The sequence below is a fragment of the Phycodurus eques genome, chromosome 1 (assembly GCF_024500275.1).
Source record: "Phycodurus eques isolate BA_2022a chromosome 1, UOR_Pequ_1.1, whole genome shotgun sequence".
Lineage (NCBI taxonomy): Eukaryota > Metazoa > Chordata > Actinopteri > Syngnathiformes > Syngnathidae > Phycodurus > Phycodurus eques.
In genome coordinates, this window is record NC_084525.1 from 20,272,453 (window position 1) to 20,299,977 (window position 27,525).

General features: G+C 40.8%; 2 protein-coding genes across 3 annotated transcripts; one reads left to right on the top strand and one right to left on the bottom strand.

The window, feature by feature from the left end:
* Nucleotides 1-1,091: 1,091 nt before the first annotated feature.
* Nucleotides 1,092-12,104, top strand: tprg1l (tumor protein p63 regulated 1-like). Of its 2 annotated transcripts, none has more exons than XM_061682131.1 (6): nt 1,092-1,442; nt 2,337-2,428; nt 4,430-4,480; nt 5,571-5,696; nt 7,795-7,948; nt 10,356-12,104. In XM_061682131.1, the coding sequence occupies exons 1-6, from the start codon at nt 1,215-1,217 to the stop codon at nt 10,548-10,550; spliced, it is 846 nt and encodes a 281-aa protein (XP_061538115.1). In that variant the 5' UTR covers nt 1,092-1,214; the 3' UTR covers nt 10,551-12,104. The 2 variants fall into 2 exon arrangements, with proteins under 2 accessions (XP_061538115.1, XP_061538124.1); XM_061682140.1 differs by having other exon boundaries at nt 9,247-10,443.
* Nucleotides 12,105-12,393: 289 nt separating this feature from the next.
* On the bottom strand, nt 12,394-26,454 carry wrap73 (WD repeat containing, antisense to TP73). Its single transcript, XM_061682118.1, is given in 14 exon segments — nt 12,394-12,562; nt 13,254-13,445; nt 13,563-13,688; nt 13,824-13,926; nt 14,008-14,028; nt 14,030-14,086; nt 14,209-14,343; nt 17,107-17,193; nt 17,411-17,514; nt 18,004-18,076; nt 24,238-24,354; nt 25,449-25,601; nt 25,713-25,793; nt 26,306-26,454. Coding segments are annotated over 13 exon segments (1,350 nt in total). The 5' UTR covers nt 25,782-25,793; nt 26,306-26,454; the 3' UTR covers nt 12,394-12,449.
* Between the last annotated feature and the right edge of the window lie 1,071 nt (nt 26,455-27,525).

Below are 27,525 nucleotides of genomic sequence, written 5' to 3' on the forward strand. Positions count from 1 at the left end.
TATTATATCCTATTTTTATGCTGGCTAGTTACATCAAGACAAAAACAAATGCATGAAACAGTGTATGCAGCACCTATTCTATCTATCTATCTATCTATCTATCTATCTATCTATCTATCTATCTATCTATCTATCTGTCTGTCTGTCTGTCTGTCTGTGTTGTGTAAGACCTGGAAAGGACAGGTAAGGTACGGTAATCATTTTAGCTGGGGGGGGGGACATTCATGATTACTAACTGCATCATTGTATTATTGTCGGAGATGGGAGGCAGTACAATTCAAATACTTTATTATGGTACTTTGATTGATTGATTGAGATCTTGGCAACTTGTAAGGTGAAAAAAAAACAGGGACAGCAGCAAGCTATTGCCAACCCACTGCATTATTTAGGAACTTTGTTTAATGTTGATGGCCAGAAGAATTATTTGTGCTGTTTTGTTACCCCCCGCCAGTTTCTGGCATTTACATATTATTTTTCTAATCAGAAAAAGAGATCGGGCCCACTGGCAATGTGTATTTCTTTCAGTTGTTTGGTAATTTTGCATTTTGTTTCTTCTTTAACCGCAAAAAGATCAAGCCATGAAAGCATTTATTTACACCCTGTTGCATCATCCGCTAACCCCTTCAGTCTACTTTACAAAAAGGTTTAATGGCTCTTCCTGCATTGGGTTCCGCTGAAGGAGCTACATGACATTTCCCCCCCCCCCCCCATTTCGTACTTTAGGAACAGACAATAAAAATAGGTATTGTGAATGAGTAACAACAAAGACAAAGTTGACAGTAAAAATTCCTTTTGACTTTTTTACTTTTGTAGTCCATTACCGAGTGTGTACTTTTTGTCTAGGATTTGAATCAGTACTACTTCTACTTTAACCAGTCTTTTTTACACGAGTATCTGAATTTGTACTTAAGTAGGGAGTGTGTGAGTAGTGTGATTCAACCGCGTCAAATTATTGTTCGCATTAGCAACTGTGTGCACGTGTTATGCTGGAATCACACAGGCTAATGGCGTCTGTTTCCTTGAAGCGAGTGCACATTAGGGCAAGCGGCGCTGTCAACAATAGGCGACTGTCCCCGTAAGAGGGCGCTCAAAGGCGGAAGTGAAGCAAGCACTTCCACAATCAAAACATTATTTTGGGTGCGCAATGGGGGAGCGTGCTTCCACGAAATAACATTTCCCACTTGTGCCGTCCGTCGAGGAGCTCCGAGCCCGCCATGCTTCAGCTAAACGACACGGTGGAGCCCGAGAGTCCCGGAGCCGCGGTGCTCCACCCGGTCGAAACCGAGGAAGGAGTGGAGGTCGCCTTCACGCCGCTGGAGGCCGGGCGCAGCCTGGGACGCGGAGCCACTGCAGCCTGCTGCGGGCCGCTGCAAACGCTGACGCCTTTTCACGTGCACAACCCCACCATGCAAGCCAAAGTCAAGGACTATTTTGTCTTCCGGGTACGACGCCCATGTCCTTTACTCTTGCATTCGTCAAGCTGAGAAAGTGTTGATGATGATTATTTAAAATCGTATAAGATGCGCATGGTAGAGAGTGGTTTGCACATCAGTCTCACTATTCTAAGGTTGGGGCTTCGAATCCAGGCTGTGAGCATGTTCTCTGTGGCTACTTCACACACACACACACACAGAGAGAGAGAGAAACATGTTAGGTCTGTTGAAGACTCTTAATTGTCCTTTGGTGGGAATGGTTGTTTATGTGTAATTTGCTGGCGACCAGTCCAATGTGAACCCTCGCCCAAGATGGGATGGGCTCTGCCTGTCCTCTGACTCTGAGGATAACAGAAATGTAGCTGGGGGAAAACAATATGCTTGATTATTATCCTTGTATTATGATGTGAAGTAACAGTACAGTAACAATCATTACTGCTCTTAAAACTGTAGGGCATAACCTTTTTGTTAAGTCATGTTCAGTGAAGCCTCTAATAGAGGAGATGACAAAATGCTGATTAAGCCTATCACCTCCTCTAACACCTTTCTGTACTTTTTTCAGTATTTGTTCTTTCATATTCCATGTCGACCGGTAATATTCCCGCCCTTCGCGCTTGGTGACGCACCAAAAGTGACGGAACGGAAATGGCACTTTTTACCTAGCAATGTATGTAAACAGCTAGCTAAACGTTTTGTGGTTTTGGAGTAGTAAATAATTATACAATATTTACCTTAATAATAATATTTTTTCCCTGCCGGCAGTCCTTCAAAACAATAAAAATGTGCAGAATTACACGGTGGGGATGCCGCAGGAAGGAGAGGGAGTGTGCGGGTGATGATGATGATGATGATGATAACAACGATGATGAGGCTGACTCGCGATGTATTTCATGCTCATGTCAGCCAGGTACCATCGAGCAGGCGGTCAGCGACATCCGGACTGTGGCCCTTCCCTCTGAAGATGGAGAGGTTCTTAGCGTCTGGCTTCTGGCTCAGTAAGTTTAATTCTTATCATAAACGTAACATAAATGTTCATCATAAATAGCTCCTCAGCGCCATTTGTGACATGCTAGGGGAGCTGAAATGTCAAATATTTCCAGATAAAATACCAATGAATGCAGTTACTGACGAATGGGAAAATGAGGTTGACACGCTTTGGCCACTTCATTATGTACACCTGCACTGCACTAAATAAGGGATTCCCAAACACTGCTGCAACACATTATTGTATCAGGAGAGATCATCAGGTGTGCAGCGAGAAATTACCCAAATGCACTGGTCCAAAAAGTTTTTATCGACTCCAAATAGTGTGTCTTTGTGCATCTAGCTACGCAGGCAACACACAGTGACAGGCTGAACAAGTAAATGCTCTTCTACTAGATGGAAGAAAGCACAGTTAAGCTCTGTATCCACCTCTTCTCATTTCTACTACAGAATGATAGCTTTGTGTTCAACGAAACAAGCCCAGATCTCACAATGAATAAGTCATTTGAGGCGAGATCATCTTTACTCAAGTACAGTGGGTACAGAAATTATTCAGACCCCCTTCAATTTTTCACTCTTATATTGCAGCCATTTGCTAAAGTCATTTAAGTTAATGTTCTTCCCTCAATGTACACACAACACCAGCCACACACCTGTCTATATAAGACCTTACAGCTCACAGTGCACGTCAGAGAAAATGAGAATCATGAGGTCAAAGGAACTGCCTGAAGAGCTCAGAGAGAGAATTGTGACAAGGCACAGGTCTGGCCAAGGTTACAAAAAAAAATTCTGCTCCTCTAAAGGTTCCTAAGAGCACAGTGGCCTCCATAATCCTTAAATGGGAGAAGTTTGGGACGACCAGAACGCTTCTCAGAGCTGGCCGTCCGGCCAAACTGAGCAATCGGGGGAGAAGAGCCTTGGTGAGAGAAGTAAAGAAGAACCCAAAGATCACTGTGGCTGAGCTCCAGAGATGCAGTCGGGAGATGGGAGAAAGTTCTAGAAAGTCAACCATCACTGCAGCCCTCCACCAGTTGGAGCTTTATGGCGGAGTGCCCCGACGGAAGCCTCTCCTCAGTGCAAGACACATGAAAGCTCCCGCGTGGAGTTTGCTAAAATAAAAAAGTAAAAAACACCTGGACTCCAAGATGGTGAGAAATAAGATTCTGTGGTCTAATGAGACCAAGATAGAACTTTTCGGCCATAATTCTAAGCGGTATGTGTGGAGAAAACCAAGCACTGCTCATCACCTGTCCATGGTGGTGGCAGCATTATTCTGTGGGGGTGTTTTTCAGCTGCAGGGACAGGACGACTGGTTGCAATCGAATGAAAGATTAATACGGCCAAAGTACAGGCATATCCTGGACGAAAACCTTCTCCAGAGTGCTCAGGACCTCAGACTAGGCCGAAGGTTCACCTTCCAACAAGACAATGACCCTAAGCACACCGCTGAAATAACGAAGGAGTGGCTGCAGAACCAGTCTGTGACTGTTCTTGAATGGCCTAGCCAGAGCCCTGACTTAAACGCTATTGAGTATCTCTGGAGAGACCTGAAAATGCCTGTCCACCAACGTTCACCAACCAACCTGACAGAACTGGAGAAGCTCTGCAAGGAGGAATGGCAGAGGATCCCCAAATCCAGGTGTGAAAAAACTTGTTGCATCATTCCCAAAAAGACTCATGACTGTATTAACTCAAAAGGGTGCTTCTACTAAATACTGAGGTAAAGGGTCTGAATACTTATGGCTGTGAGATATTTCAGTTTTTCTTTTTCAATAAATCTGCAAAAAATTCAACAGGTCCGTTTTTTTTCCTGTTAATATGGGGGGCTGTGTGTACATTAATGGGGGGGGGAATAACTTAAATTATTTTAGCAAATGGCTACACTATAACAAAGAGTCAACAATTTAAGGGGGTCTGAATACTTTCCATACCCACTGTGGACAATGATTGAGCTGTTAGCATATCACATGTTGCATTATCATGTCAAACTAAGCTGCCAATCATGCATGCAGGATTGACCACTGGAATAACGAAAAGGAGAGACTTGTCCTCATTACAGACAGGTAAGTCAAAAATCACACACGTCAGTGAGTTTTTACATACATTTTACACCCGTGACCTTCGACCCCTCAGGCGGCACTGCATAAAAAAACGACATCAATGTGTGAAGGATATCACCACATGGGCTCAGGAACACTTCAGAAAACCAATATCAGTAAACACAGTTCAGCGCTACATCCGTAAGTGCAATTTGAAACTCTACTATACAAACCAATAGCCATTTATCAACAACACCCAGAAACGCCACCGGCTTCTCTAGGTCCGAGATCATCTAAGATGGACTGATGCAAAGTGGAAAAGTGTTCTGTGGACCGACGAGTCCACATTTCAAATTGTTTTGGGAAATTGTGGGCGTCGTGTCCTCTGGGCCAAAGAGGAAAAGAACCATCCGGACTGGTTTGGACGCAAAGTTCAAAAGCCAGCATCTGTGATGGTATGGGGCTGTGTTAGTGCCAATGGCATGGGTAACTTACACATCTGTGAAGGCACCATTCATGCTGAAAGGTACATACAGGTTTTGGAGAAACATATGCTGCCATCCAATCTTTTTCATGGACGCCCCTGCTTATTTCAGTAAGACAATGCCAAACCACATTCTGCACGTGTTACAACAGCGTGGCTTCGTAGTAAAAGACTAGTACTAGACTGGCCTGTCTGCAGTCTAGACCTGTCTCCCATTTGAAAATGTGGGGCGCATTATAAAGCGTAAAATACGACAACGGAGACCCCGGACTGTTGAACCGCTGAAGATGTACATCAAGCAAGAATGGGAAAGAATTCCACCTACACAGCTTCAACAATTAGTGTCCTCAGTTCCCAAACGTTTATTGAATGTTGTTAAAAGAAAAGGTGATGTAACACAGTGGTAAACAAGACCCTGTCCTAGCTTTTTTGGAAAGTGTTGCAGCCATAAAATTCTAAGTTAATGATTATTTGCTAAAAACAATAAAGCTGATCAGTTTGAACATTAAATATATTGTCTTTGTAGTGTATTCAATTAAATATAGGTTGAAGATGATTTGCAAATCATTGTATTCTGTTAATATATATTTTTATTTTTTTAACAAAAGTTGATTTGATTTACATGTGCAGGTCCTTGCTGGTGTGCAAGTACGACTTCATCAACTTGCTGTGTCAGCAGGTCGTCAGAATCTCGCTCAACGCCGTCGACACCATCTCAGTGGGCGAGTTTGAGTTCCCGCCCAAATCCCTGAACAAGTACGTACATTTGAACTTTTGAATCCTACCAGTATGGATCGTGATTAGAGTTGTTTTGCTACAATTGCTGCAGAATATTATGCCAATTTAAGCTTTTAAACAACATATAGTTGTACCTTGACTTGCAAGTTTCGTTCCGTGACCAAACTTGTCTCTCAGTTTTTTCGTATATATCAAGTTTTCCTTTCGAAATACCTTTCATCCATTCCATCCCCCATTTAACAAATAAATAAAATAAAAAATAAAAATAAAAAAGGACATTTTTAATGAAGACTGTATTGTTAAAGCGAATGTAAAGAAATGAGCTGGTTTCATAACGAGTAATTACTGTACATTGGGACAAGCTGAAAGTCTGAGCAATAGTTGTAGTGAGGTATGTGTGTGTAGCCTAGACATCAGGAACTTAGCTTGTCGACGTATAAGCATGTGGGCGGGAGTTTTGGACTAACTAGAGCTTGCGAGTGCTCTCATTTTGTATTTGTGTGTTTTACTGTTAGTCAATGTCACGTTTGTTCAATGAATAGAATTGAAAGTACATCGGCGAATGTGGTGCTCGATTTTTTTTTCCACTTCATTTGAGCGGCAGTCAATGTCAAGTCAATGTACCACTGTATGATTTTAAAAAATGTACATTGTACAGTATTACATTTTCAAGGAACTTCTGCCTGTAAAACAACTATATATTGTATATTTGAACGCTACTATTGTCTATTATTGAAGTGGACTTTTAACTCTGCGCATTTAAGGAATAATATTAAAGAATGTTCACGGTGTATTACAATTTCCATCGAGTCAAAGTGGAGGTTAAAACAAAATAAATAGGTAGCTGTGGAGAATTGGGGAGAAATCTAAAAAAAAAAAAAACAAGGCTGACTTATCTACAACGACATTGCTCATCGATCACGTCAGCGTCTACTGAAACGTTAGTTGTCATTAAAAAAATCGACTCCACTTTACGATTGATATCAGACGATCTTTAAAACTGCAGGGAACTCAGGGTAACAACTGTTTTCTTTTCCCGATGGGGGAAAAAAACGGGCACTCTATTTGAGGGAGGTATTTATTTGTCTGCAGTAGACCCTATAACTAATTGGAGCATTAGGTCTATTAGAGAGAGGGTAACATTTCTTATGGTGATCACTTTATACTCTTGCCCAAAGTATTCGCTCACCTACCATGACTCACATATGATTTTAAGTAATTTCCTATTCTAAATCCATATTGTTTAATATGATGTTGGTCTACCCTTTGCAGCTATAACAGCTTCAACTCTTGTTGCAAGGCTTTCAACAAGGTTTAGAAGTGACTTTATGGGAATTTTGGCCCATTCTTCCAGGAGCATATATCTGAGGTCACACACTGATGTTGGACGAGAAGGCCTGGCTCACTGTCCACTCGAAATCAACCCAAAGGTGTTCTATTGGGTTGAGGGCAGGACTCTGTGCAGGTCAGTCAAGTTCATCCATACCAAATTCCCTCATCCAGGTCTTTATAGACCTTGCTTTGTGCACTGGTGCACAGACATGTTGGAACAGGAAGGGGTAATCCCCAAATTGTTTTTCTGTCCAAAAGCTCTTGGTATGCTAAAGCCTTCAGAGTTCCTTTCACCGGAGCTCAGGGGCTAATATTTTGGACATTTCCAACTTTGTAAGAACAATTTGTAGATGGCCCCTTCCTGTTCCAACATGACCGTTCATCAGTGCGCAAATCATGGTTGCTAAAGACACGGATGAGATAGTTTGATGTGGATGAACTTGACTGGCCTGCACAATCCTCACCTCCACCCGATAGAACACTTTTGAATGAATTAGAGCGGAAGACTGGGAGCTAGGCCTTCTCGTCCAACATCACAAATGCTCTTCTGGAGAAATAGTCATAAATTCCCGAAGAGTTTAAGATGTTAAAATTGCAGATGTTGGACCGATGTCATATGAAACCCTTAGAATTAAGAATGGGATGCCATTCAAATTCATATCTGAGTCAAAGCAGGTGAGGGAATGATTTTGGTAATATAGGGTATTTACAGAATGATAGGTGAACACAATTACAGTGTAACATGTTTGCACTACTTCTCAGATGCTGCTGTCTGTTCTTATAGGAGAGAGGGTGTCGGGGTTCGTGTCCAGTGGGACAAGCGTCCCCAGGCCTCCTTCTTGAACCGCTGGAACCCGTGGTCCACAGATATGCCCTACGCCACCTTCACTGAGCACCCTATGGCTCACGCAGACGAGAAGGTGGCCTCCCTCTGCCAGGTAATCCCTTTGGACTAGGTTTAACATGCATCCAGGAGTCCCACTCTGGTCATGAGATACAGTGGTACCTTAAAGTTCGACAACTATCCATTCATGACGCTGAATTTGGTATGGACATTCTGTTTTGAAAGTTGACCAATTTTCTGTTGAGATCAATCCGGTATAGCTGCAACCTACTTCCACATTTGACAGAACAGGTCGAAGCACTTCATCTTCGGTTGGGTGGTTGGCGATGGGGACTGTGACATAGCACCTGTTAGTTAGAGCTCTCAGCTCTCACATGGGCCGCAATTGTGTTTTCTAGAGTCCGTAGTTTTTTCACAGGAGCAGGTGATTGGCCTACTGCCCAACCCCAGCACCTGGTATTCCTTGGTGGTGTCGCATCCAAGTACTAACCAGGACCTGCTTGGCTTCCGAGATTGGACGAGATCGGGCAATCTCAGGGCACTGCGCAGGGCATAGCACCTGTAGGATCTTTAAATGTCTACAATGTATTTTCTTAGGTATCACCATAGAACCAACAAAGATGACACTGGCCGGTGTTTCGACTTCGTTCATGTTTACATATATCATTCATATAAATAAATGATATACACTACATGTATTTAACTTTTCTCCCAAGACACCAGCCATAGTTTCTCCACCAAGTTTGGGTTCATAACATCATATCATCAATCTGTTGTTTTGCACGTTAGTCATTGCATACAAAGGAAGTCAGCTATCCAGTTTTCCAGGTTTGGTCAGGTGACATTCCGCATATAGCGGATTGTATTTGGAATAATTCATTCCAGTGTCCGGAGCACCATCTTAAAACCTTTATTTACTGTACAGTCAATGATTATAGCGATATTTTATTATGAATTGTTACACAAGCATCGGAAGAATTATAAGTGTTTGGTGTTATGTCCACTGCATGGGCCACATGCACAGATTCGGCAGCTTGGTGATAAAACGCTACCTCCAAGAGGGAGAATGTTATTTATGCTTTCGCTGTCTCAACGGAGCCCACTTTTTTTTTTGTCCAAACTTTGGGTTAGTAGTAGACGCTAGCCTTGCTTCAACCCAGTCGTGCTGCCCTGGTTGTCATGGATAACAAAAGCCATACTCTTGCAATAGAGAAGACAAACAATTGCACAACCGATTTTGGATCATAGTTTGTGGTATAGGTATGGCTTAAACTATTAATATAGACAATTCAAAACTTGTTCTTTTGCTATTCGCGTTTCGAGTGTTTGTTTATTTTTTTGTGCTATTCATGTTTCAAGTTTTTTTTTAAATATTTACCTTACCTCTTACAGTGGGTATGGAAAGTTTTCAGACCCCCTTAAATTTTTCACTCTTTGTTATATTGCAGCCATTTGTTAAAATAAATTAAGTTCATTTTTTTCCTCATTAATGTACACACAGCACCCCATATTGACAGAAAAAAACGTAATAGTTGACATTTTTGCTGATTTATTAAAAAAGAAAAACTGAAATATCACACAGCCATAAGTATTCAGACCCTTTGCTGTGGCACTCATATATTTAACTCGGGTGCTGTTCATTTCTTCTGGTCATCCTTAAGATGGTTCTACACCTTCATTGGAGTCCAGCTGTGTTTGATTATACTGATTGGACTTGATTAGGAAAGCCACACCCCTGTCTATACAAGACATTACAGCTCACAGTGCATGTCAGAGCAAATGAGAATCATGAGGTCAAAGGAACTGCCTGAAGAGCTCAGAGACAGAATTGTGGAAAGGCACAGATCTGGCCAAGGTTACAAAAAAAATTCTGCTGCACTTAAGGTTCCTAAGAGCACAGTAGCCTCCATAATCCTGGAAGACGTTTGGGACGATCAGAACCCTTCCTAGAGCCGGCTGTCTTTTGGGTTCTTCAAAAAAGACAAGGACCCTAAGCACACAGCGAAAATACCGAAGGAGTGGCTTCAGAACAACTCCGTGACTGTTTTTGAATGGCCCAGACAGAGCCCTGACTTAAATCCAATTGAGCATCTCTGGAAAGACCTGAAAATGGCTGCCCACCAACGTTCACCATCCAACCTGTCAGAACTGGAGAGGATCTGCAAGGAGGAATGGCAGATGATCCCGAAATCCAGGTGTGAAGAACCTGCATCATTCCCAAAAAGACTCATGGCTGTATTCGATCAAAAGGGTGCTTCTCCTAAATACTGAGCAAAGGGTCTGAATACTTTGGCTGTGTGATATTTCCGTTTTTCTTTTTAAATAAATCTGCAAATATTTCAACAATTCAGTTTGTTTTTCTGTCAATATGGGGTGCTGTGTGTCCATTAATGTGGAAAGAAATGAACTAAAATGATTTTCGAAAACGGCTGCAATATAAAAAAAAGTGAAACTTTTAAGGGGGTCAATACTTTCCGTACCCACTGTATGTACTTGTACAGCTGGACAACTTTCGGACCCAGCTGGTGCAGGCGGTGAAGAAAGCCCACAAGGAGCACCCCAACCCTAGTCGGGCCAACGGAGTCCTGATCCTGGAGAGACCCCTCCTCATTGAAACCTACCTGGGCATAATGTCCTTCATCAACAATGAGGCTAAATTGGGCTATTCCATGACCCGTGGCAAGATTGGTTTTTAGAGACAGCATCTCCACAAACAGGACAGCAGCCTTGTTTGTCTTTTGTGTCCAGCACAGAGATAAAAGTAAAAGGGGTGACTTGCATGGACTGTCTACTGATTTGTTTTTAGCAACCCAATTAATCCCTTTTGTTCAAGAGCCGCCATACTTGCATGGGCCCCTAAACAAAAGTTGAAAAGAAAAATGACAGCATTTACATCTGCCTTTTTTCTTATATTCTGTATTTGTCCAAAACTGGGTGTGTTGCAGTCTTTTGCAACTTATTGAAGCATTAACTGTTAAAAGTGGCATTTAATTGCCAAAGATGTGGAGATGGTTTTGTGTCTGCACTGATGAGTATGTTCAAGAGAATGAAGCGGTCATGTGGCCACTGTACAATTTCCTTGAGTGGGAACTATAGTTGTATGTGAAGTCACATGACTAAATGGAATAATCCTTGCTAATATGGAAATTGATCATGTTGTGCTGTCTTTCTAAACAACTTGGCTTGTTAACTGTGGAAAATAAGTATAATAAAGTATAGTATAAGTATAGTAATAATTATTATTATTCATACTGGAAACAATAAATGAGCCGATGTGTCTTTTCTCTCTTTTGGGCCAATGTTGGCGACGCTGTTTACATTTGCAGCAACAACACAATATAACAATAACAATATATCTACATATGAGAGCTGTGGTAACATGAGTTTTATTATAGCAAAAACTGTTGTTTTATCATCCCACTTGTCCAGGGATGTTACCAAAGTTGTATTACCCAGTTGTGTTACCAAAGTCGGTATTCTGATGTGATTACACATTTGGCAGACATTTTTACTTTCATTCATTCATCTTCCGTTCCGCTTATCCTCACTAGGGTCACAGGCGTGCTAGAGCCTATCCCAGCTATCTCTTAATATGGAAAATATTATGAAGTTACACATGTACTGTATCTCTGTCAAATCTCAGTAGTGTTGGAATCTGTTGTGAAAGACCTAAATGCTTTCTTTGGATTCAGATGGAATTCTAGACCTGGATGAAACTTTACAGTAACTGGATCACCCATTTATAATTTGCTGGTGACAAATGTTTAACCATGCTGCTGCGTTTGTTTTCTGTTCTTTGTTTTAACTTTTGTTTTGTGGGTACATAAAAAATGTTCATGGGTCAATGTGACCTGCTGCATGTCAGTTTACCGGTATTTGGGGGGGGTGGAACAATCCATAGGCAATAGAAGGAAAATAAAAATATATAAGGCAGTTCTATCCTGAACCTTTTTTCCATTTAAAAAAAAAATAATATATATATATATATATAGAGAGAGAGAGAGAGAGAGAGAGAGATTTTGCAACATAACCAACATGTAAAACCCTGGTGGAAGTTCTGTGCCTTTTTTTTTTTTTTTTTAACTTCTGTCTGTAGGAATCACTTTTAGCTGTTTTCATTCTTAAAATACTTTGCCCCACTTAAAATTCATAGAAACATGCTTTCATTTGCACACAATCTGCACATATATGTGATCTCTCACTAAAAATGTCTACTTGCTTGAATATGGTGAATTTTGTATACATTTTTTTTTTTCTCCAGAGGAATATATGACTAAGATCTCCAACTCCTGTGATGGGTTTTTTTATGGTACTGTAAAGTATATGCCAAAACAACTGTCATCCACCTCTCACATTGGTTTTAAAATGAAATGGCAGATATTTACCAATGAAACACACACCAAATTGTCAAATTTTATTCAAAATTTACAAAATGTCATAGTAAAGTACAAATGCTAAGAAATACAAGGCAAGTTAAATCTCTGAGCCTAAGAGTCTCCCCCCCACCCTCAAAAAAGGAATGTCAGGTTTTCCAAAATGCTCAGTATGACATCAGTTTATTGGGGAAGTGTATTCCAATTATGTGCGTGCTCGCATCACTTGTCCTCAGTGCCAGTGTTCGTGTAGCACAAACACAGCTGCTCCTTCCCGAGCAGAATGAGAGGATCTCCGTGGCAGTGCCAGGTCAGCGACTGGACCTGGAAACCACCTGGAAGGAGACAGACACAGACAGCTGTAGAAGTATCATCTGAGGAAATTAGAACTTGGTTTGACACTAGAACGCTTTTGTTGTCCTTTGTCACAATGTTTGTGGAAGTTGCGCTGTTGTTCCCTTTTTTGGCCACAAACACCAACACATCCTAAATATTGGGACTTTTTTTCCTCAAAATAAAAGGGTGAAATCATGGACAGAAAAGCAAGCAGTAATGCATTGCTGGAAGATCACATGACTTACTAAGCATCTATCAGATTGGTCAGAGTACTTCATTATCTTGCTCACAGCCCCATACTGGGATTGCAATGATATGTAGTGATGTACTGTGTTAAATAGTCTTCAGATCATTACTTTGTGTGGACTATCAAGTTGTTGACAGCATTTCTACACTTCCTATGATTCTGAGCTGTAGTATATTCAGATCCATGTAGATGCATTGTGGAAGTGCTGTACTGTACCTTCGCATCCATTTAAATTGTTCGGTTGTCACCTATGCTCTCGTTATGATGAATTGTGATGTAATAACCAGACAATAGTCCATTGGTATTCGTGAACATGAACAATATAATTTCTTAGCATTTGCACTCATAATTTGAGGGAATTAAATAGTGCCAGCAGCAGCTGGAGCTTTTTTTAAAATTATTATTATTTTAATCTGACAACATCCAATCAGTAATCATGTTACCATCCCCGGGGACTTGGACGGAAATGCATCCTGCCGGGGTCCACAGATAAACTTTGGTGTTGCCAGTACATATCGCCAGCCGCGAGCGTCTTGGGTCCCATTGGAAGCAACGCACGGGTGATGTCTGCTCCAGCACAGCCTCAAGACTCATCTTCTGCACGTCCCACACCCAGATGACACTGGCCATGTTATCTGCGGTCAAGAAGTGCAGATCCACAAGCATCTTGAAAGTGTTCTCTGGGCTGCAAAATGATTAGTGCTGGTAATCAAATACATAGTGGTCAACATGAGGAGCACATGATGCCTGACCATTTTTGGTGGCTAAGTAGCGACTGTCTGAGCTGAAGGCCAAAGTAGACACACCAATCTTGGGGTTTGCTCTGTCTGGGTCTGGTCTGACCACAGGCATTTGAAATGGAGTTGGGTGGATCTCATCTGGACGGGACGAGAAGAAAGCTGGTGATTACAGTGGAGAATGGCTTTTACTTAACCCTAGAAGTTGCTGTAGCCAAATGAGTAATATACAGTTGTTGTTGTTTTTTTTTCAATACAACGCAAACATTGACATACATTTGCTCTGACTGCTTAATAGTGTTGAGCCCATTCTTATGTTGTCTAGCGAGAGTTCTTCATTGCCAGCAGCTGACTTTTTCTCCACTTCCCTATACACAACCTAGCAACAGAACAAGTGGCTTTGGTTATTATTAAGGTCCATGGCATTATGGTATAACTGAGATGGCAAAAGAATACTTACAACTTTAGTGTTGTTGATGGTTAGCTGGATGTTCAAACTGTGCAATCTTCCTCCATGTTATGTGGTTAAGGACACGTACCTGCGTTGCATTAACAGTCACTGACAATAGTACGCACATTTATACAATCTTGTGGTAGAAATAAACACGAAGACATCTTTACAGGATCACTCGAAAGTGTGATTTTCTACGTGTGTCCCTACTTTTTCATCATAGCTGCCAATGGCCAGGAATTGACTGCTGGGGCTCCAGGCCACACATTTGACACCCAGCAACCACTCATAGGCGCTGTAGGTTGACAGTAACCGGCCATCCAGAGAATACAGCAACACCTTGTACTGCCAAGAGGACATGCACGTGAAGCAATGTGCTTCCAACATTATTGGAAGGTTAAGTTCAACCTTTACATGTGTTCCTCTCAAGAATCCGGTACATAGGTGCTGGTCATATAATTACAATATCATGAAAAAGTGTATTTATTTCAGTAATTCCATTCAAAAAGTGAAACTTGTAAAATGTAAATGTATTTCAAGTGTTTATTTCTTTTAATGTTGATATTATAACTGACAACTAATGAAAACCCCAAATTGAGTATCTCAATAAATTTTAATATTGACACCTTGCACAAGACGGCACAAAAGACACATAAGGTCATTGGTAAAAAGGCTGGCTATTCACAGAGCTCTATGTCCAAGCACATTAATAGAGAGGCGAAGGGGAGGAAAAGATGTGGTAGAAAAAAAGTGTTCAAGCAATAGGGATAACCGCACCCTGGAGTGGTTTGTGAAACAAAACCAATTCTAAAATGTGGGGGAGATTCACAAAGAGTGGACTGCAGCTGGAGTCAGTGCTTCAAGAACCACCACGCACAGACGTATGCAAGACATGGGTTTCAGCTGTCGCATTCCTTGTGTCAAGCCACTCTTGAACAAGAGGCAGCGTCAGAAGTGTCTCGCCTGGGCTAAAGACAAAAAGGACTGGATTGCTACTGAGTGGTCCAAAGGTATGTTCTCTGATGAAAGTAAATTTTGCATGTCCATTGAAAATCAAGGTCCCAGAGTCTGGAGGAAGAGAGGAGAGGCACATAATCCACGTTGTCTGAGGTCGAGTATAAAGTTTCCACAGTCAGTGATGCTTTGGGGTGTCATGATGTCCTGGTGTTGGTCCACTGTGTTTCCTTAGATCCAAGGTCAACGCAGCTGTCTACCAGGAAGTTTTAAAGCATTTCTTACTTCCTGCTGCTGACCAACTTTATGGAGATGCAGATTCCATTTTCAAACAGGCCTTGGCACCTGCACACAACCTGGGGTCTTATAACCCCTGAGCAGTGCCACAGAGTGATCGACTCCATGCCACGCCGCATTGCTGCAGTAATTCAGGCAAAAAGAGCCCCAACTAACTATTGAGTGCTGTACATGCTCATACTTTTCATGTTCATACTTTTCAGTTGGCCAACATTTCTAGAAATATTTTTTTTCTATCGGTCTTAAGTAATATTCTAATTTTCTGAGTTACTGAATTTTGGATTTTTATTAGTTGTCAGTTATAATCAAAATTAAAAGAAACATTTGACATTGTGTGTAATGAATAATATACAAGTTTCACTTTTTGAAAGGAATTACTGAAATAAACCAACTTTTTCATGATATTCTAATTATATGACCAGCACCTGTTTGCACAACCTACGGCAAAACGGGTCAAAGCGCTTGAGTTTCTTCAGTAAATGGTGAAGGAGACCAGATCAAAGCAATCGTAGGAACTTTAAACATCTAGGTTTTTTTTTTGGTTTTTTTTTAAACATGTCACCACAGAGCAACTAAAGATTAAAATCATTGATGTTTAAGCTTTGTTCGTGTCTACATATATCGTATCATATTTGTATAAATGAATGAATGATATACAGTATATATATATGTAACTTTTGCCAGAAGACACCAGCCATAAAGAATTATTTTTTTTATTTTTTTTTTTAAACAAGTTCAACTCCAAACAAACAATCCATAGTCATGCTCATTAGCGTGCCATACACAAGAAGTCAGCTTTCCCGTTTTCAGGGTTTGGTCACGTGACCTTCCGCTTATACCGGATCAAGCTATTTACAAGAACAGAAACGGAGGAACTAAAGAGATTATACAGTACAGTGTAAACACATGGTAGTACAGTGAACACCTGCATATTTGCAGCTTAGCAGTTGTGAATTATTTACAGATATTTGGGGAGGACCTATCCTCCATTATTCACTGAAAAACTCACCTGTTCACTGTTTTTGTGATGAGGCCAAAGCCATGTCTTGTATAAAAATATTGCTTCGGCAGCATCTTGGTGCCAAGCACTTATGTTGAACTGAGGGGAGGAGTTTCATTCAGTCAGGCCATATCTTTATCTTATGTAACAAAAGGTGCTTTGCTACTTTCTTGCGGCATCTATAGGCAATTACAAACCTTTTTGTGGGAGTCAGTGTACCACATGCACAACAAACCATGAAGCATTTTCGGTGGAGAGGTCAGCTGATAAAACAGTTTCAGCTGTCAATATGTTACAAGCTACTGGGATGCCATTTAACCACAATAGGGCCTGTCGTTAAAGGTGTGATAACCTTTGTGTAATAGATATTGTCAATAGTTCAGCGCGAGGACTTCTTTAGTTCGAAATCTCATCAAAGGTTTTTACTTTTCAATGACGAGATGATAGCTCCTCCAGCCAACACTGCGGTATGCCATTATGTTCACTGTCAACCTGGTTTTGAATTTTAACACTTTTCTCATGTTGTCACTATGCATTTTCATGCTGATCAGAAGTTAACTTGCCACCTTACACCCAATGTAGAAGTGCTGCGTGCATAGAGTCCATGATTAGCGGATTTTCACTAGTCGCGGCAGGGCTCTGAACCCATTCCCCACGAATAGCGGGGTTAACTGTATACACAAAAAGCAAAAAAATAAAAATAAAGTCATCGACATCAAATTGAGGGTATGAACAAGAACAAAAAAAAAATCCTTAACTTTTTTTGTACTATAATTTTACACTATGACTATCATATTATTTGCATGAGCTTAGCAAAAGAGCGACCTTGCTAAGTGTTAAGGCATTGAGGACTTTACCTCCAGACAGCTGTCCCACACAGCCAGGACGCAGCCGTTGGGAGACCACTCTAACCCTGCGAGGTCCTGCGTCTCAGTCTCAAAATGCTGTAAAAGAAACTTATTATCACTACATAAGATACTTAAACAATCAAGACAGCAATACGGACTGAGAAAGCTAATAACTTACACATAATGCTAATCATTAAAATAGAACCGAAACCCCTGTTGGAAAAGTTTAGACTACAGGATATCAGTTCATGTTACAGCTCAGATTAACTTGTTAAATGGAGGAAAAGGCGATGAAAACAACTCTTCTACTTACCCTGAGCAAGTGCCAGTCATCGCACACAAATACACAAACATAGTCTTTGCAGTCACGACGTTCAGCCAAGGCCATGTAGCAGCCATCTCTGCTGAAATCAATACCTACGGGTAAAAGTGGGACAAAACTATAATTCCGTAGCCGGTTAAAAATAAAAAAACATTTTAAAAAAGGAACAAAAAGAAAAATAGCCACAAGCAGGAATGCGACAAAGTTTTACTTGATGAAAATTTAATGGGTGACTTCCAATGTACTTTCTCAGGTGTTGCAACACATAAGAGTGGAGTATCACGGACTTATTTATGGCAGTTGAAGGGATGCAAGGGAACGACCGGAGACAGTCACAGACAATCATTTTTACCCGAGCTGCTGAAAGGCCTGTAAAGAAAAGCATGCCCCATTTACTGAAAGGGGCACAGGTGTCTGCAGCGACAAGTACAGTTTGTATACATTGCCCGGGAATGGCCACAAGGTAAAGAACAGCACGTGATTCATGGACTTGCTGCTGAACCTGTCCTCAGCTGCTTATGGTAATACATAGACTCTCAACAACCATAAGCAATTCATTAGAACAAAATTATTCTTATACTCACCCTTGAGACAAGGTTTGGGATTCTTGATGTAAGACACAGCTTTGGTGCACAGGGACCACACAGTGATTCTCAGCTGTCAAGACACCACAGCGAGGAGAACATTAACAACTGTGGTTCATCTTAGCCAGTAAAAGACATTTCTACACATGCAAAATGCCATAATTAATATTATTTCCAGCCCAATGTTGAGAAAAAAAAATCAAGTATGCCTTGTCAAGGAGCTCATATGGCATTTATCAGTTTACAGAAATCCATCCATCCATCCATTTTCAACACCGCTTATCCTGGTTAGGGTCGCGGGACGCTGGAGCCTATCCCAGCTGACTTCGGGCGAAAGGCGGACTACACCCTGAACTGGTCGCCAGTCAGTCGCAGGGCACATATAGACACGGACAACCATTCGCACTCACATTCACAACGTCACCGAGTGGGAACTGAACCCACGCTGCCTGCACCAAAGTCAGGCGAGTGTACCACTACACCATCAGTGACCTAGTTTACAGAAATATTAAGATGAAATAAGAGCGTGCCCGACATTAAACATCAGAAATTATTAAACCATAGACAAAAAGTCCCTACAAAACCTTCAGAAATATACATGGCAAAGAACATATAAGCCTGGCCAATACAAATAAACCAGTCATGCATTTTGCATTTGGGAATGTTTGGAGCTTTCATCACAGCATCTAAACGGACATTTGAACTGTGACAGCGTCTGTCAGCTAAGTGGCCTGAAATGTCCACCCTGTTTGTTGACGACATCCAGCTCTGCAAAACCTCGAATATCACCTCACTGCACACATCCCGAACATCCCTTCAGACACTGTGCTGTGTCTGAACAACAATATTGGTCAAACATAAACATACTTGAATCCACCGCATACAAAATTACAGATGTGTCCTAATGCGATAGTCCATGTTTTTGAATAGGGATTTTGTGAGAGTTTGCTAAAAGGGTAATAAATAAAGAAATATTGTAAAGATAATGTCCTCAAAGCCAGTATTCATCCATCCATTTTCTTTACCGCTTATCCTCACTAGGGTTTGCGGGCTGCTGGAGCCTATCCCAGCTATCGTCGGGCAGGAGGTGGGGTACACCCTAAACCGGTCGCCAGCCAATCGCAGGGCACATACAAACAAACAACCATTCGCACTCACATTCACACCTACGGGCAATTTAGAGTACTCAATCAACCTACCACGCATGTTTTTGGGATGTGGGAGGAAACCGGAGTGCTCGGAGAAAACCCACCCAGCACGGGGAGAACATGCAAACTCCACACAGGCGGGTCCAGGATTTGAACCCCGGTCACCAGAACTGTGAGGCAGATGTGCTAATCAGTCGCTCACCGTGCCGGCTCATATTTAACAAATTAATCAACAAATAGGATGTATGGAATATTCTCATATCTCCACAGTACAATAACTCATGGGTAGAATTATTGAAGATGACTAGAAGAGCAGACTTAATGGTATCAACCATGTCAGCAGTTATTGATTTGCGCCTGGCCAAGTGACTGAGAACGGGAAAGTGTATTTGCTGCCTTACAGTCCGATCCGTCAGCAGAGGATTCCACTGTTGGCATTCCACATAGGAAGCCTTCTCAAACCAATATAGCCCATTTCTCTTGTTACAGCATCATGATTCTATCAAAGAACTGGAGCCTTTTCAAGCCAACATATACACAAGGTATGCGTGAGCTTATTGTCATCATGTCCACGTCAACACTTTAGCCCGACGGCATCGTGCCACGTTAGAGGCTAGCATGGCTCCAGCCGTACTAAGAATGATAATCCAAACCCAATCATCTAAAAGCAATTACACGAGCAAAGCTCTATGACGACCATTGGCCGCAGTTTGGCACCCCTCAGCAGGTAAAGGTGGACATGGGGATGGATGATGATAATTTTACAGGACTCAGAGATAAATGTTTAGAATGCAATCCGAGATTATGTTTGTACAGTCTTGTAATACACAGGCTCAGGTCCAGCATGGTTAACTCTTTTCAAAGTAGGTGCAATCATATATTTGAAAGCTGTTTTTTCCTGACCTCCTCAAACAATGAAGCCTTCAAGGGAAAGGTTTTGACTTAGTTTCAATTCGCTTGATTAGCAGCGCTTAAAGTATCTCAATGGCAGTTATGAGCTAACACTGAAGATATGCTTAGAAAAAAACTCGGAAGGTGCAGTTGTGCTTACATACCCTGGCAGAATTTGTAAGATGTGTACCATTCTTTAAGGAAAACATAAGTGGTCGGGCAAACCTATGTTTTATTTCTAATGGGACTGAAATTAAACTATAAAGCATTTCAGAATAGAAACAAAACATAGCAATAAATTATTACATGGTCTCAGTTCAGTCTTCATATTCTTACATAAGAATTGACAGGATTTCACAAATTCTACCAGGATATGTAAACGTATGAGCATTGCTGCAATGGAAATGAAAAGACAGCCAGGTAAAACACACACGCGGCTAAGAGATTTACCGTCACATAGTCAGACAGACAAACGCATACAGAGGCACGATTCACACCACAGGCAGCTGTCCCTAAACAAGTTATTATAGCAGGCTGTTTATGAGTGGCGCTGAAACTCAAGCCTGACACGAACACCCATCTGGCACAGCCTGAATGAAACCTTGCTTTGGGGTGAAGGTAAGTTCAGCGGGCCCGTTGTCAAGGTAGTAGGCAAGTGCCATTTGGACACCGTTAAATTCATTTCCAACATCAGTGACAAAATTATGCTCTGTAAAAAGTCAATAATCAGTCTGTTACTATACTATTACTGTCCATACTGGCCAGTGATAGGACTGGCAGACGGGGCATGAGTAAACGTCTGTGCAGAGGGCAAGAAATATTTTAATGTAACAGATTTCTGCTTCAATTTGGAAAAACTTTTTTTAAAATAATTCACTGGACTTGCATTCATCTAATGAAGTATGCAGCGTATATCTTCTAATATTGGCTTCTGCTCTAAAAGACACCTTGTCCCAATACTGTAAGTCACAGTGCGCATTGCCCAATTAACTGCCTCTCCCCAGATGTACCCTCTTTTTTCCTCTCAGGAAAAAAATGACAGGTGTGTGACGAAGTAGCTGCAATCAAACTCACTATAGTGGTCCAGTTTGGTTCACTTTACATGGCCCAGTTCAATAGGCTACACTCTCATTTGATTAGTGTTACCGCCACAAGTGTGTAGTTAATGCCAGATCATCAGCTATACAAGTGCACTTCCTTCAAATAAACACCCAATACTCACTGCCATTGAGGAAACACACTTGCACTTCTATTTGAGGAAATATGGTATTCATAAGACCGTACAGCATTTTCCAAAGAAAAATAGCAATCTACAGTGTATACATCCAGTTTCTATTTGCTGCAGAATGTTTTTTTGTTGTTGTTTTTTTTAATCGTCCATCTTGTTCTTATTATTTCACAGTTGTAAGATCCAGACAGACACGAAGCAGACATGCCACAGACACATGTACCCCTTGCACTCTTTAGCGCTCCAGAGACAGTTGTGTTTCGGCCCATGACACCTGTCAAGTGATTCCCAGAGTCAGGTCTTCTTCCTATGCCACACAAACCGAAGTGAGCAGCTCCAGTATAAGATCTCATCATTCACAAAACATGTGACTACTATGGAGTGAACACGAAACAACCGTCAGGAGACACAGGTTGGAATGGTAATCATTTTTGGCACCTTCATTGTTGGTTAGCAAACTTAGCTGTAGCTTGACTTTATCAAATTTCAGGGCAAAACTGTTGTGTCTCTGGAATTATTATGTAGACTTTGGTAGCTCGCTAGAAGCGTTTGTGAAATGATTCTCCAAGTGTCGTCCAAGTAATACTGGTGGTATGCGGTCTCCTTCTAGTGGTACGCAAACGAATCCATGCCCGATCTGTGCCTGCCTGTGTTTTCTCTAGGTACTCCGGTTTCCTCCCACATTCCAAAAACATGCATGGCAGGTTAATTGAAGACTCTAAATTGCCCATATGTGTGAATGTGAGTGTGAATGGTTGTTTGTTTATATGTGCCCTGCGATTGGATGACGACTAGTTCAGGGTGTACCCTGCCTCTCGCCCAGAGTCAGCTGGCATAGAATATGACTGTTGGTATCGTATCTGTCTATGTTTTTCCCACTGTTTTTGTTTAATAACCGTTGATTTTAGGGTTATGCCACAAGACCAATGCTATTCGGTAGCCCGCCTATGGTTTTTTGCATTCTGATTCTGATATGGAATGGCAATAAATAATTTGAAACCTCTTTTTTGAAGAATTGTTCACCATCTGCCAAACTGTTGCTTGTTGTTGAGTTGAGTTCAATACCACTATACAGCACTAGTATCAAATTTTTGCTCGTACGTCAAAGCAAAAAAATAAATTAAAAAAAGAACAATCAGCCGAACGACACCTCATACCACAAAAAAATAAAGTAGATCACTCGTATCTCAAGGAACCGCTGCATAGGAATAACTGTACAGTTGGGCCTACTACACTTATACTTACTACATTGTTTTTAATGTGAGCTAAGTACAGCCCCAATTCCAAAGAAGTTGGGACATTGTGTTAAACATAAATAAAGAATATAATGATTTGCAAATCACGTTCAACCTATATTTAATTGAATACACTAAAAAGACATTTAATGTTCAAACTGATAAACTTTATTGTTTTTAGCAAATAATCATTAACCTTTTATTAATTTTATGGCTGTAACACGTTCCAAAAAAGCTGGGACACGGTCATGTTTACCACTGTGTTACATCACCTTTTCTTTTAACAACATTCAATAAACGTTTGGGAACTGAGGACACTAATTGTTGAAGCTTTGTAGGTGGAATTCTTTCCCGTTCTTGCTTGATGTACAGCTTCAGCTGTTCAACAGTCCGGGGTCTCCGTTGTTGTATTTTACGCTTCATAATGTGCCACACATTTTCAATGGGAGACAGGTCTGGACTGCAGGCAGGCCAGTCTAGTACCCGCACTCTTTTACTACAAAGCCACGCTGTTGTAACACGTGCAGAATGTGGTTTGGCATTGTCTTGCTGAAATAAGCAGGGGCGTCCATGAAAAAGACATTGCTTGGATGGCAGCATTTGTTTCTCCAAAACCTGTATGTACCTTTCAGCATTAATGGTGCCTTCACAGATGTGTAAGTTACCCATGCCATTGACACTAACACAGCCCCATACCATCATAGATGCTGGCTTTTGAACTCCGCCCCATCTTTGCTTGTGAATGACTGAGCAATTCAGACAAGCTTCTTTTATACCCAATCATGGCACTCACCTGTTCCCAATAAGCAGTGTTCATCTGTGGGATGTTCCAAACAGGTGTTTGATAAGCATTCCTCAACTTTCTCAGTCTTTTTTGCCACCTGTGCCAGCTTTTTTGGAATGTGTTGCAGCCATAAAATTCTAAGTTAATTATTATTTGCTCAAAACAATAAAGTTTATCAGTTTGAACATTAAATATCTTGTCTTTGTAGTATATTAAATTAAATATAGGTTGAAAATGATTTGCAAATCATTGTATTCCGTTTTTATTTATGTTTAACACAACGTCCCAACTTCATTGAAATTGGGGTTGTATGATTTTAGGTGGTACTTCGTGTAAAAAGTTTGAGAATCACTGTTAGTGTGTCAGTATCACAGCATAAAACAATTTCCTATTTTCACATCTGAAAAGAGGCAGAAGCTTTTTTTTAATAATTCATTTCAGTACACGCCCTTAAAATGCCTTTGTTAAAACATAACACACTGATGCTCACTAATAGCCATTGATTGAAACAAGTTTGAGGGCTACTTGTAATTTCAATAGCTACCTCCCTGGTCCAAGCTACTTCACTCTACAGCTCCTCTACAACCCTGTTATTTAATCCTACCAGACAGACATGCAGACAAAACACTGGCAAACAAAACAAGCGTCATTTCCATAATCCAACATTTAGATAATGCCAGACCTACATGATGCAAAAATGTTCGTGGAGTAATAAGAGCAATGAATGACAGGATGCTAACAGGATTGCAGCTATGAAATCAGGCTGAATACATGCAGCAGGTGGGGGGGGGGGGGGGGTATGTGGTGGTAGGGCTCTGGTGTCTGGCTATTTTTAAGGCCCCCCTTCCTAGTGGGCCAGCAACAGTGGAAATCAGACAAGCATATGCATAAACACACTTGCGTGCGCAAGAATGCATACCCACTTGCACACACCAACTTCGCACTTACATGGAACTCGGTGGTGTTGAGAATGTGACGTCCGTCTGGACTCCAGCGAGAAGCGACCAGTCCAATTGAGCCCTCGTCGATTTTACAGCGCCAGTCCGGCTGGTCCAGCGACCACACCTGAGGAGGAAGAGGGGGAGAGGGACAGCAGGATAATCATCACTAATGACACCCATTACACACATACTGTCTCTTCCTTAACTTCAGTTTCGAGAGTAATAACCACTTGTGCAAGAGACCATGAAAGACTGGCGATGGATCCCCCTTCAGAGGTAAGGTCGTGTGCAATAACAATAAAATGCACCACTTCTTTTTCTTATTAGAAATCTTTGCCTAAAAAAATAAATTTATTTTCGTGATATCTTTACTTTCAATTTTTACAGTTCATGTTTCAAGCGTGGCACTATCAAGTTGAATTCAGAGTACGTGATTGATCAGAAAATCAACACAGCAAGACAGCCATCTTTATATATCCCTGGAGATGAAGTAATTCATCATTATTGTACTGTTGGCAACGGCATAATTACTATCATCTATTTGCACACCAAACTGTTCGTTCTCCAAATAGCATAACTGCCCAAGTTATTTTTAAGTCAGTTTTTGGGAAAAAATGAAAAAAACAACAAATTCAACAAACAAGAAGAGTCCAGTTTCCTCCATTCAACCTTTGCAGATTACCATTATTTGGATGACTGAGAATCTACAGAGAAATAAAGAAAACAATTTTTTTTAGGAAGCACGTGTATTTTTTTATATGATATGTGACAGTAAGTTAAAAATCACTTGGGTAATTATGCTATTAGGCTTACGATTTATTTTATAGTTTGGTTTTACTCACTTAATAATTATGAAAAGATGCAACGTTCAGGCATGTTTGTGGCAGGCACATTTGTCACCCAAATAACTGAACAAACATCAATTAAGTACTCATCCCTCAGTGTCAAATACAGAATACGAACATGGGGTGTGAATTAATTAAAAGCTAATTGTTGCTCATGTGTAATTGATACTTCAAATATGACCGCTACTTGACTGAGAAGACAAAAACTGTCTTGAAAGAACGCTCTTGACAGCTGATGCTAAAACCAGACTAAACGCACCAGAACCAGGGAAGCCAATGTCACATTTCTATCAAAATATAATTACATCAGTATGAAAATCCTTTGGATTATGATTATTTTTACTAAAATCATTGGCATTTTCTCACAGCCTACCTGTACCAGACCCCTCTTGTACATAGCACATAAGATGAACTGAGAGTCAGACGACCATTCCATGTGAGATATCTGGTCCAGACAGGTGTAGAGATGCAGGATCTGCAGCGTGCTCACATCCCGTACCACCAACCTGTACTGCACGCAGGTGGCCTGCAAAAACAATTAAAAAACAAAACAAACAAAAAAAACAGTAGACAAATCGTTAAAAAAACAACTCACTTTCCAAATAATGACAATTAAATCCAACGCATTAAAACTTACTAAATATATCCCATCTGGAGAGACTTTACAAAGTTGGTTGGATTGTTTGAAGACCTCAGAGAAATTCATGTTGAGGACTCACTGTTTCGAGACAAGAAATGTTAGATTATGGGCACACCTAAATGAATGAGTTACATCGAAGTAAGAATACCCTTCTCGTCTGGCGGGAGTAATTCCCAAATTAAACACGAGATGGGGACATGCGTCCAAGAAACGAGCACGCCTTTCACGTTACACACGAAGACATCATAATAATAACTCGATAATGCCAAAACAATCCCCATACAGTTCTTATTGTAAAAAAACACATTAGGACATGACGTCACGGTTTAAAAATAATAACAATAATAATTCGATACTCATCGAAAGAAAGATACAGGTTGCTAACTGACTCGCTACTTTGAAAAAGTTACCTACATTAGCTACAAATGAAGTTTGAACGGCAACTTAATTTGACCTTCTGTCGATCTAGCCACTAAAACACTAGCAGATTAAGGGCAAACAAGCTAAAACGTCGCTGACGGTTACACGACTAATCACTAATCAACGTTAGCTTAACACGCTACTCGCGTCACCGAATGTAGTTTGCTAACCTTTGTTATTTTCAAAACCAGGGTCGGGAACATTGTCGATGTGAAAGGAGACAGCCAAGCTAAGCGTGTCGTTTACAAAAGTTATCCTTGTTGGCTGTCATTAACACACGCTGTGTAATAATCACATAAAATGGTTTGTTTGTATGAGTAGTAGACGACACAGAAGTGCTGACCAATCAGCGTATCGATCTGCGTCGTTTGAATTCTGGGAAATGGAGTTTCTAACCCTAACCCTCTTCTCTTTATTTTCTGCGTAAAAATGATATTACTTCTCATGCACTGACGTATCTATCAAATGTATAATGTTATACTTCTTTTAAGTAAATCAGAGTGCTACTCAGGTATGTAAGATCCCGATGCAAAAAAATACTTTGTTTATTGGAATTGTGTGTTTTTACACTGCCTTACTCTATCATTAGATGTTACTATTTTTCCCTTATCGTGAAACTTTAATGTTGATATAGCACTGGGAAGCCTATCATGACAAAAAATAACCAAAAATCATCCATCTGCGGAGATGCAGAAGATTTCCCGCTTGTGTGCGCCCAAAACGCGCTGTCTCCCGCCTCCCTTCTTCCTTGCCCTCAGCAAAGCTCACACTTCCCAGGCAGCTTGCAACTTAGATTCCCTGTCCTTATCATTCTCGTCTTTTTTTTCTCCGAAAAGTCAATCTTCTTTTGCATTCATATCAAAGACAGAGTTGGGTCGATTTTTTTTTTGTTTTGTTATCTTTTTGTTACTGTCCTTTATATGGAGGCTCAGTCTCTTGCCATGTTCAACAATAAACAGTTGGGCTCTGGACAGAACACAATTCCTTTTGGATTGGGATAATAACACACTTCAGGTAGGTCAATGTATCTGTTTTTGTTTAGTTGTCATTTTAGCAGTATGACAAATTCTCCTTTTTATATTTTTCATTTTACAGTGCAGGCCTATAGGCTACAGGATTTGTCGGAGTCGTTTTAACATAATCGTCTTGTTGATTAGAATGTCTCAGCTGTCAATCTATTTTTTTGTATTGGTTCCATTTTTTTGTCATGATTAACATGATTTTATTTCTCTGTATATTTTAATACGATAACGTGGACCACAAAATCTAAATGTTATTTATCATTTTAATCAACAGGATCATATTTTTGTTCTTCACTTTTATCCCAAAAGGGCTAAATCACTGACCTCACTTTATTGTGCCCTCTTCATCATCTTATTTTAATGCGTCA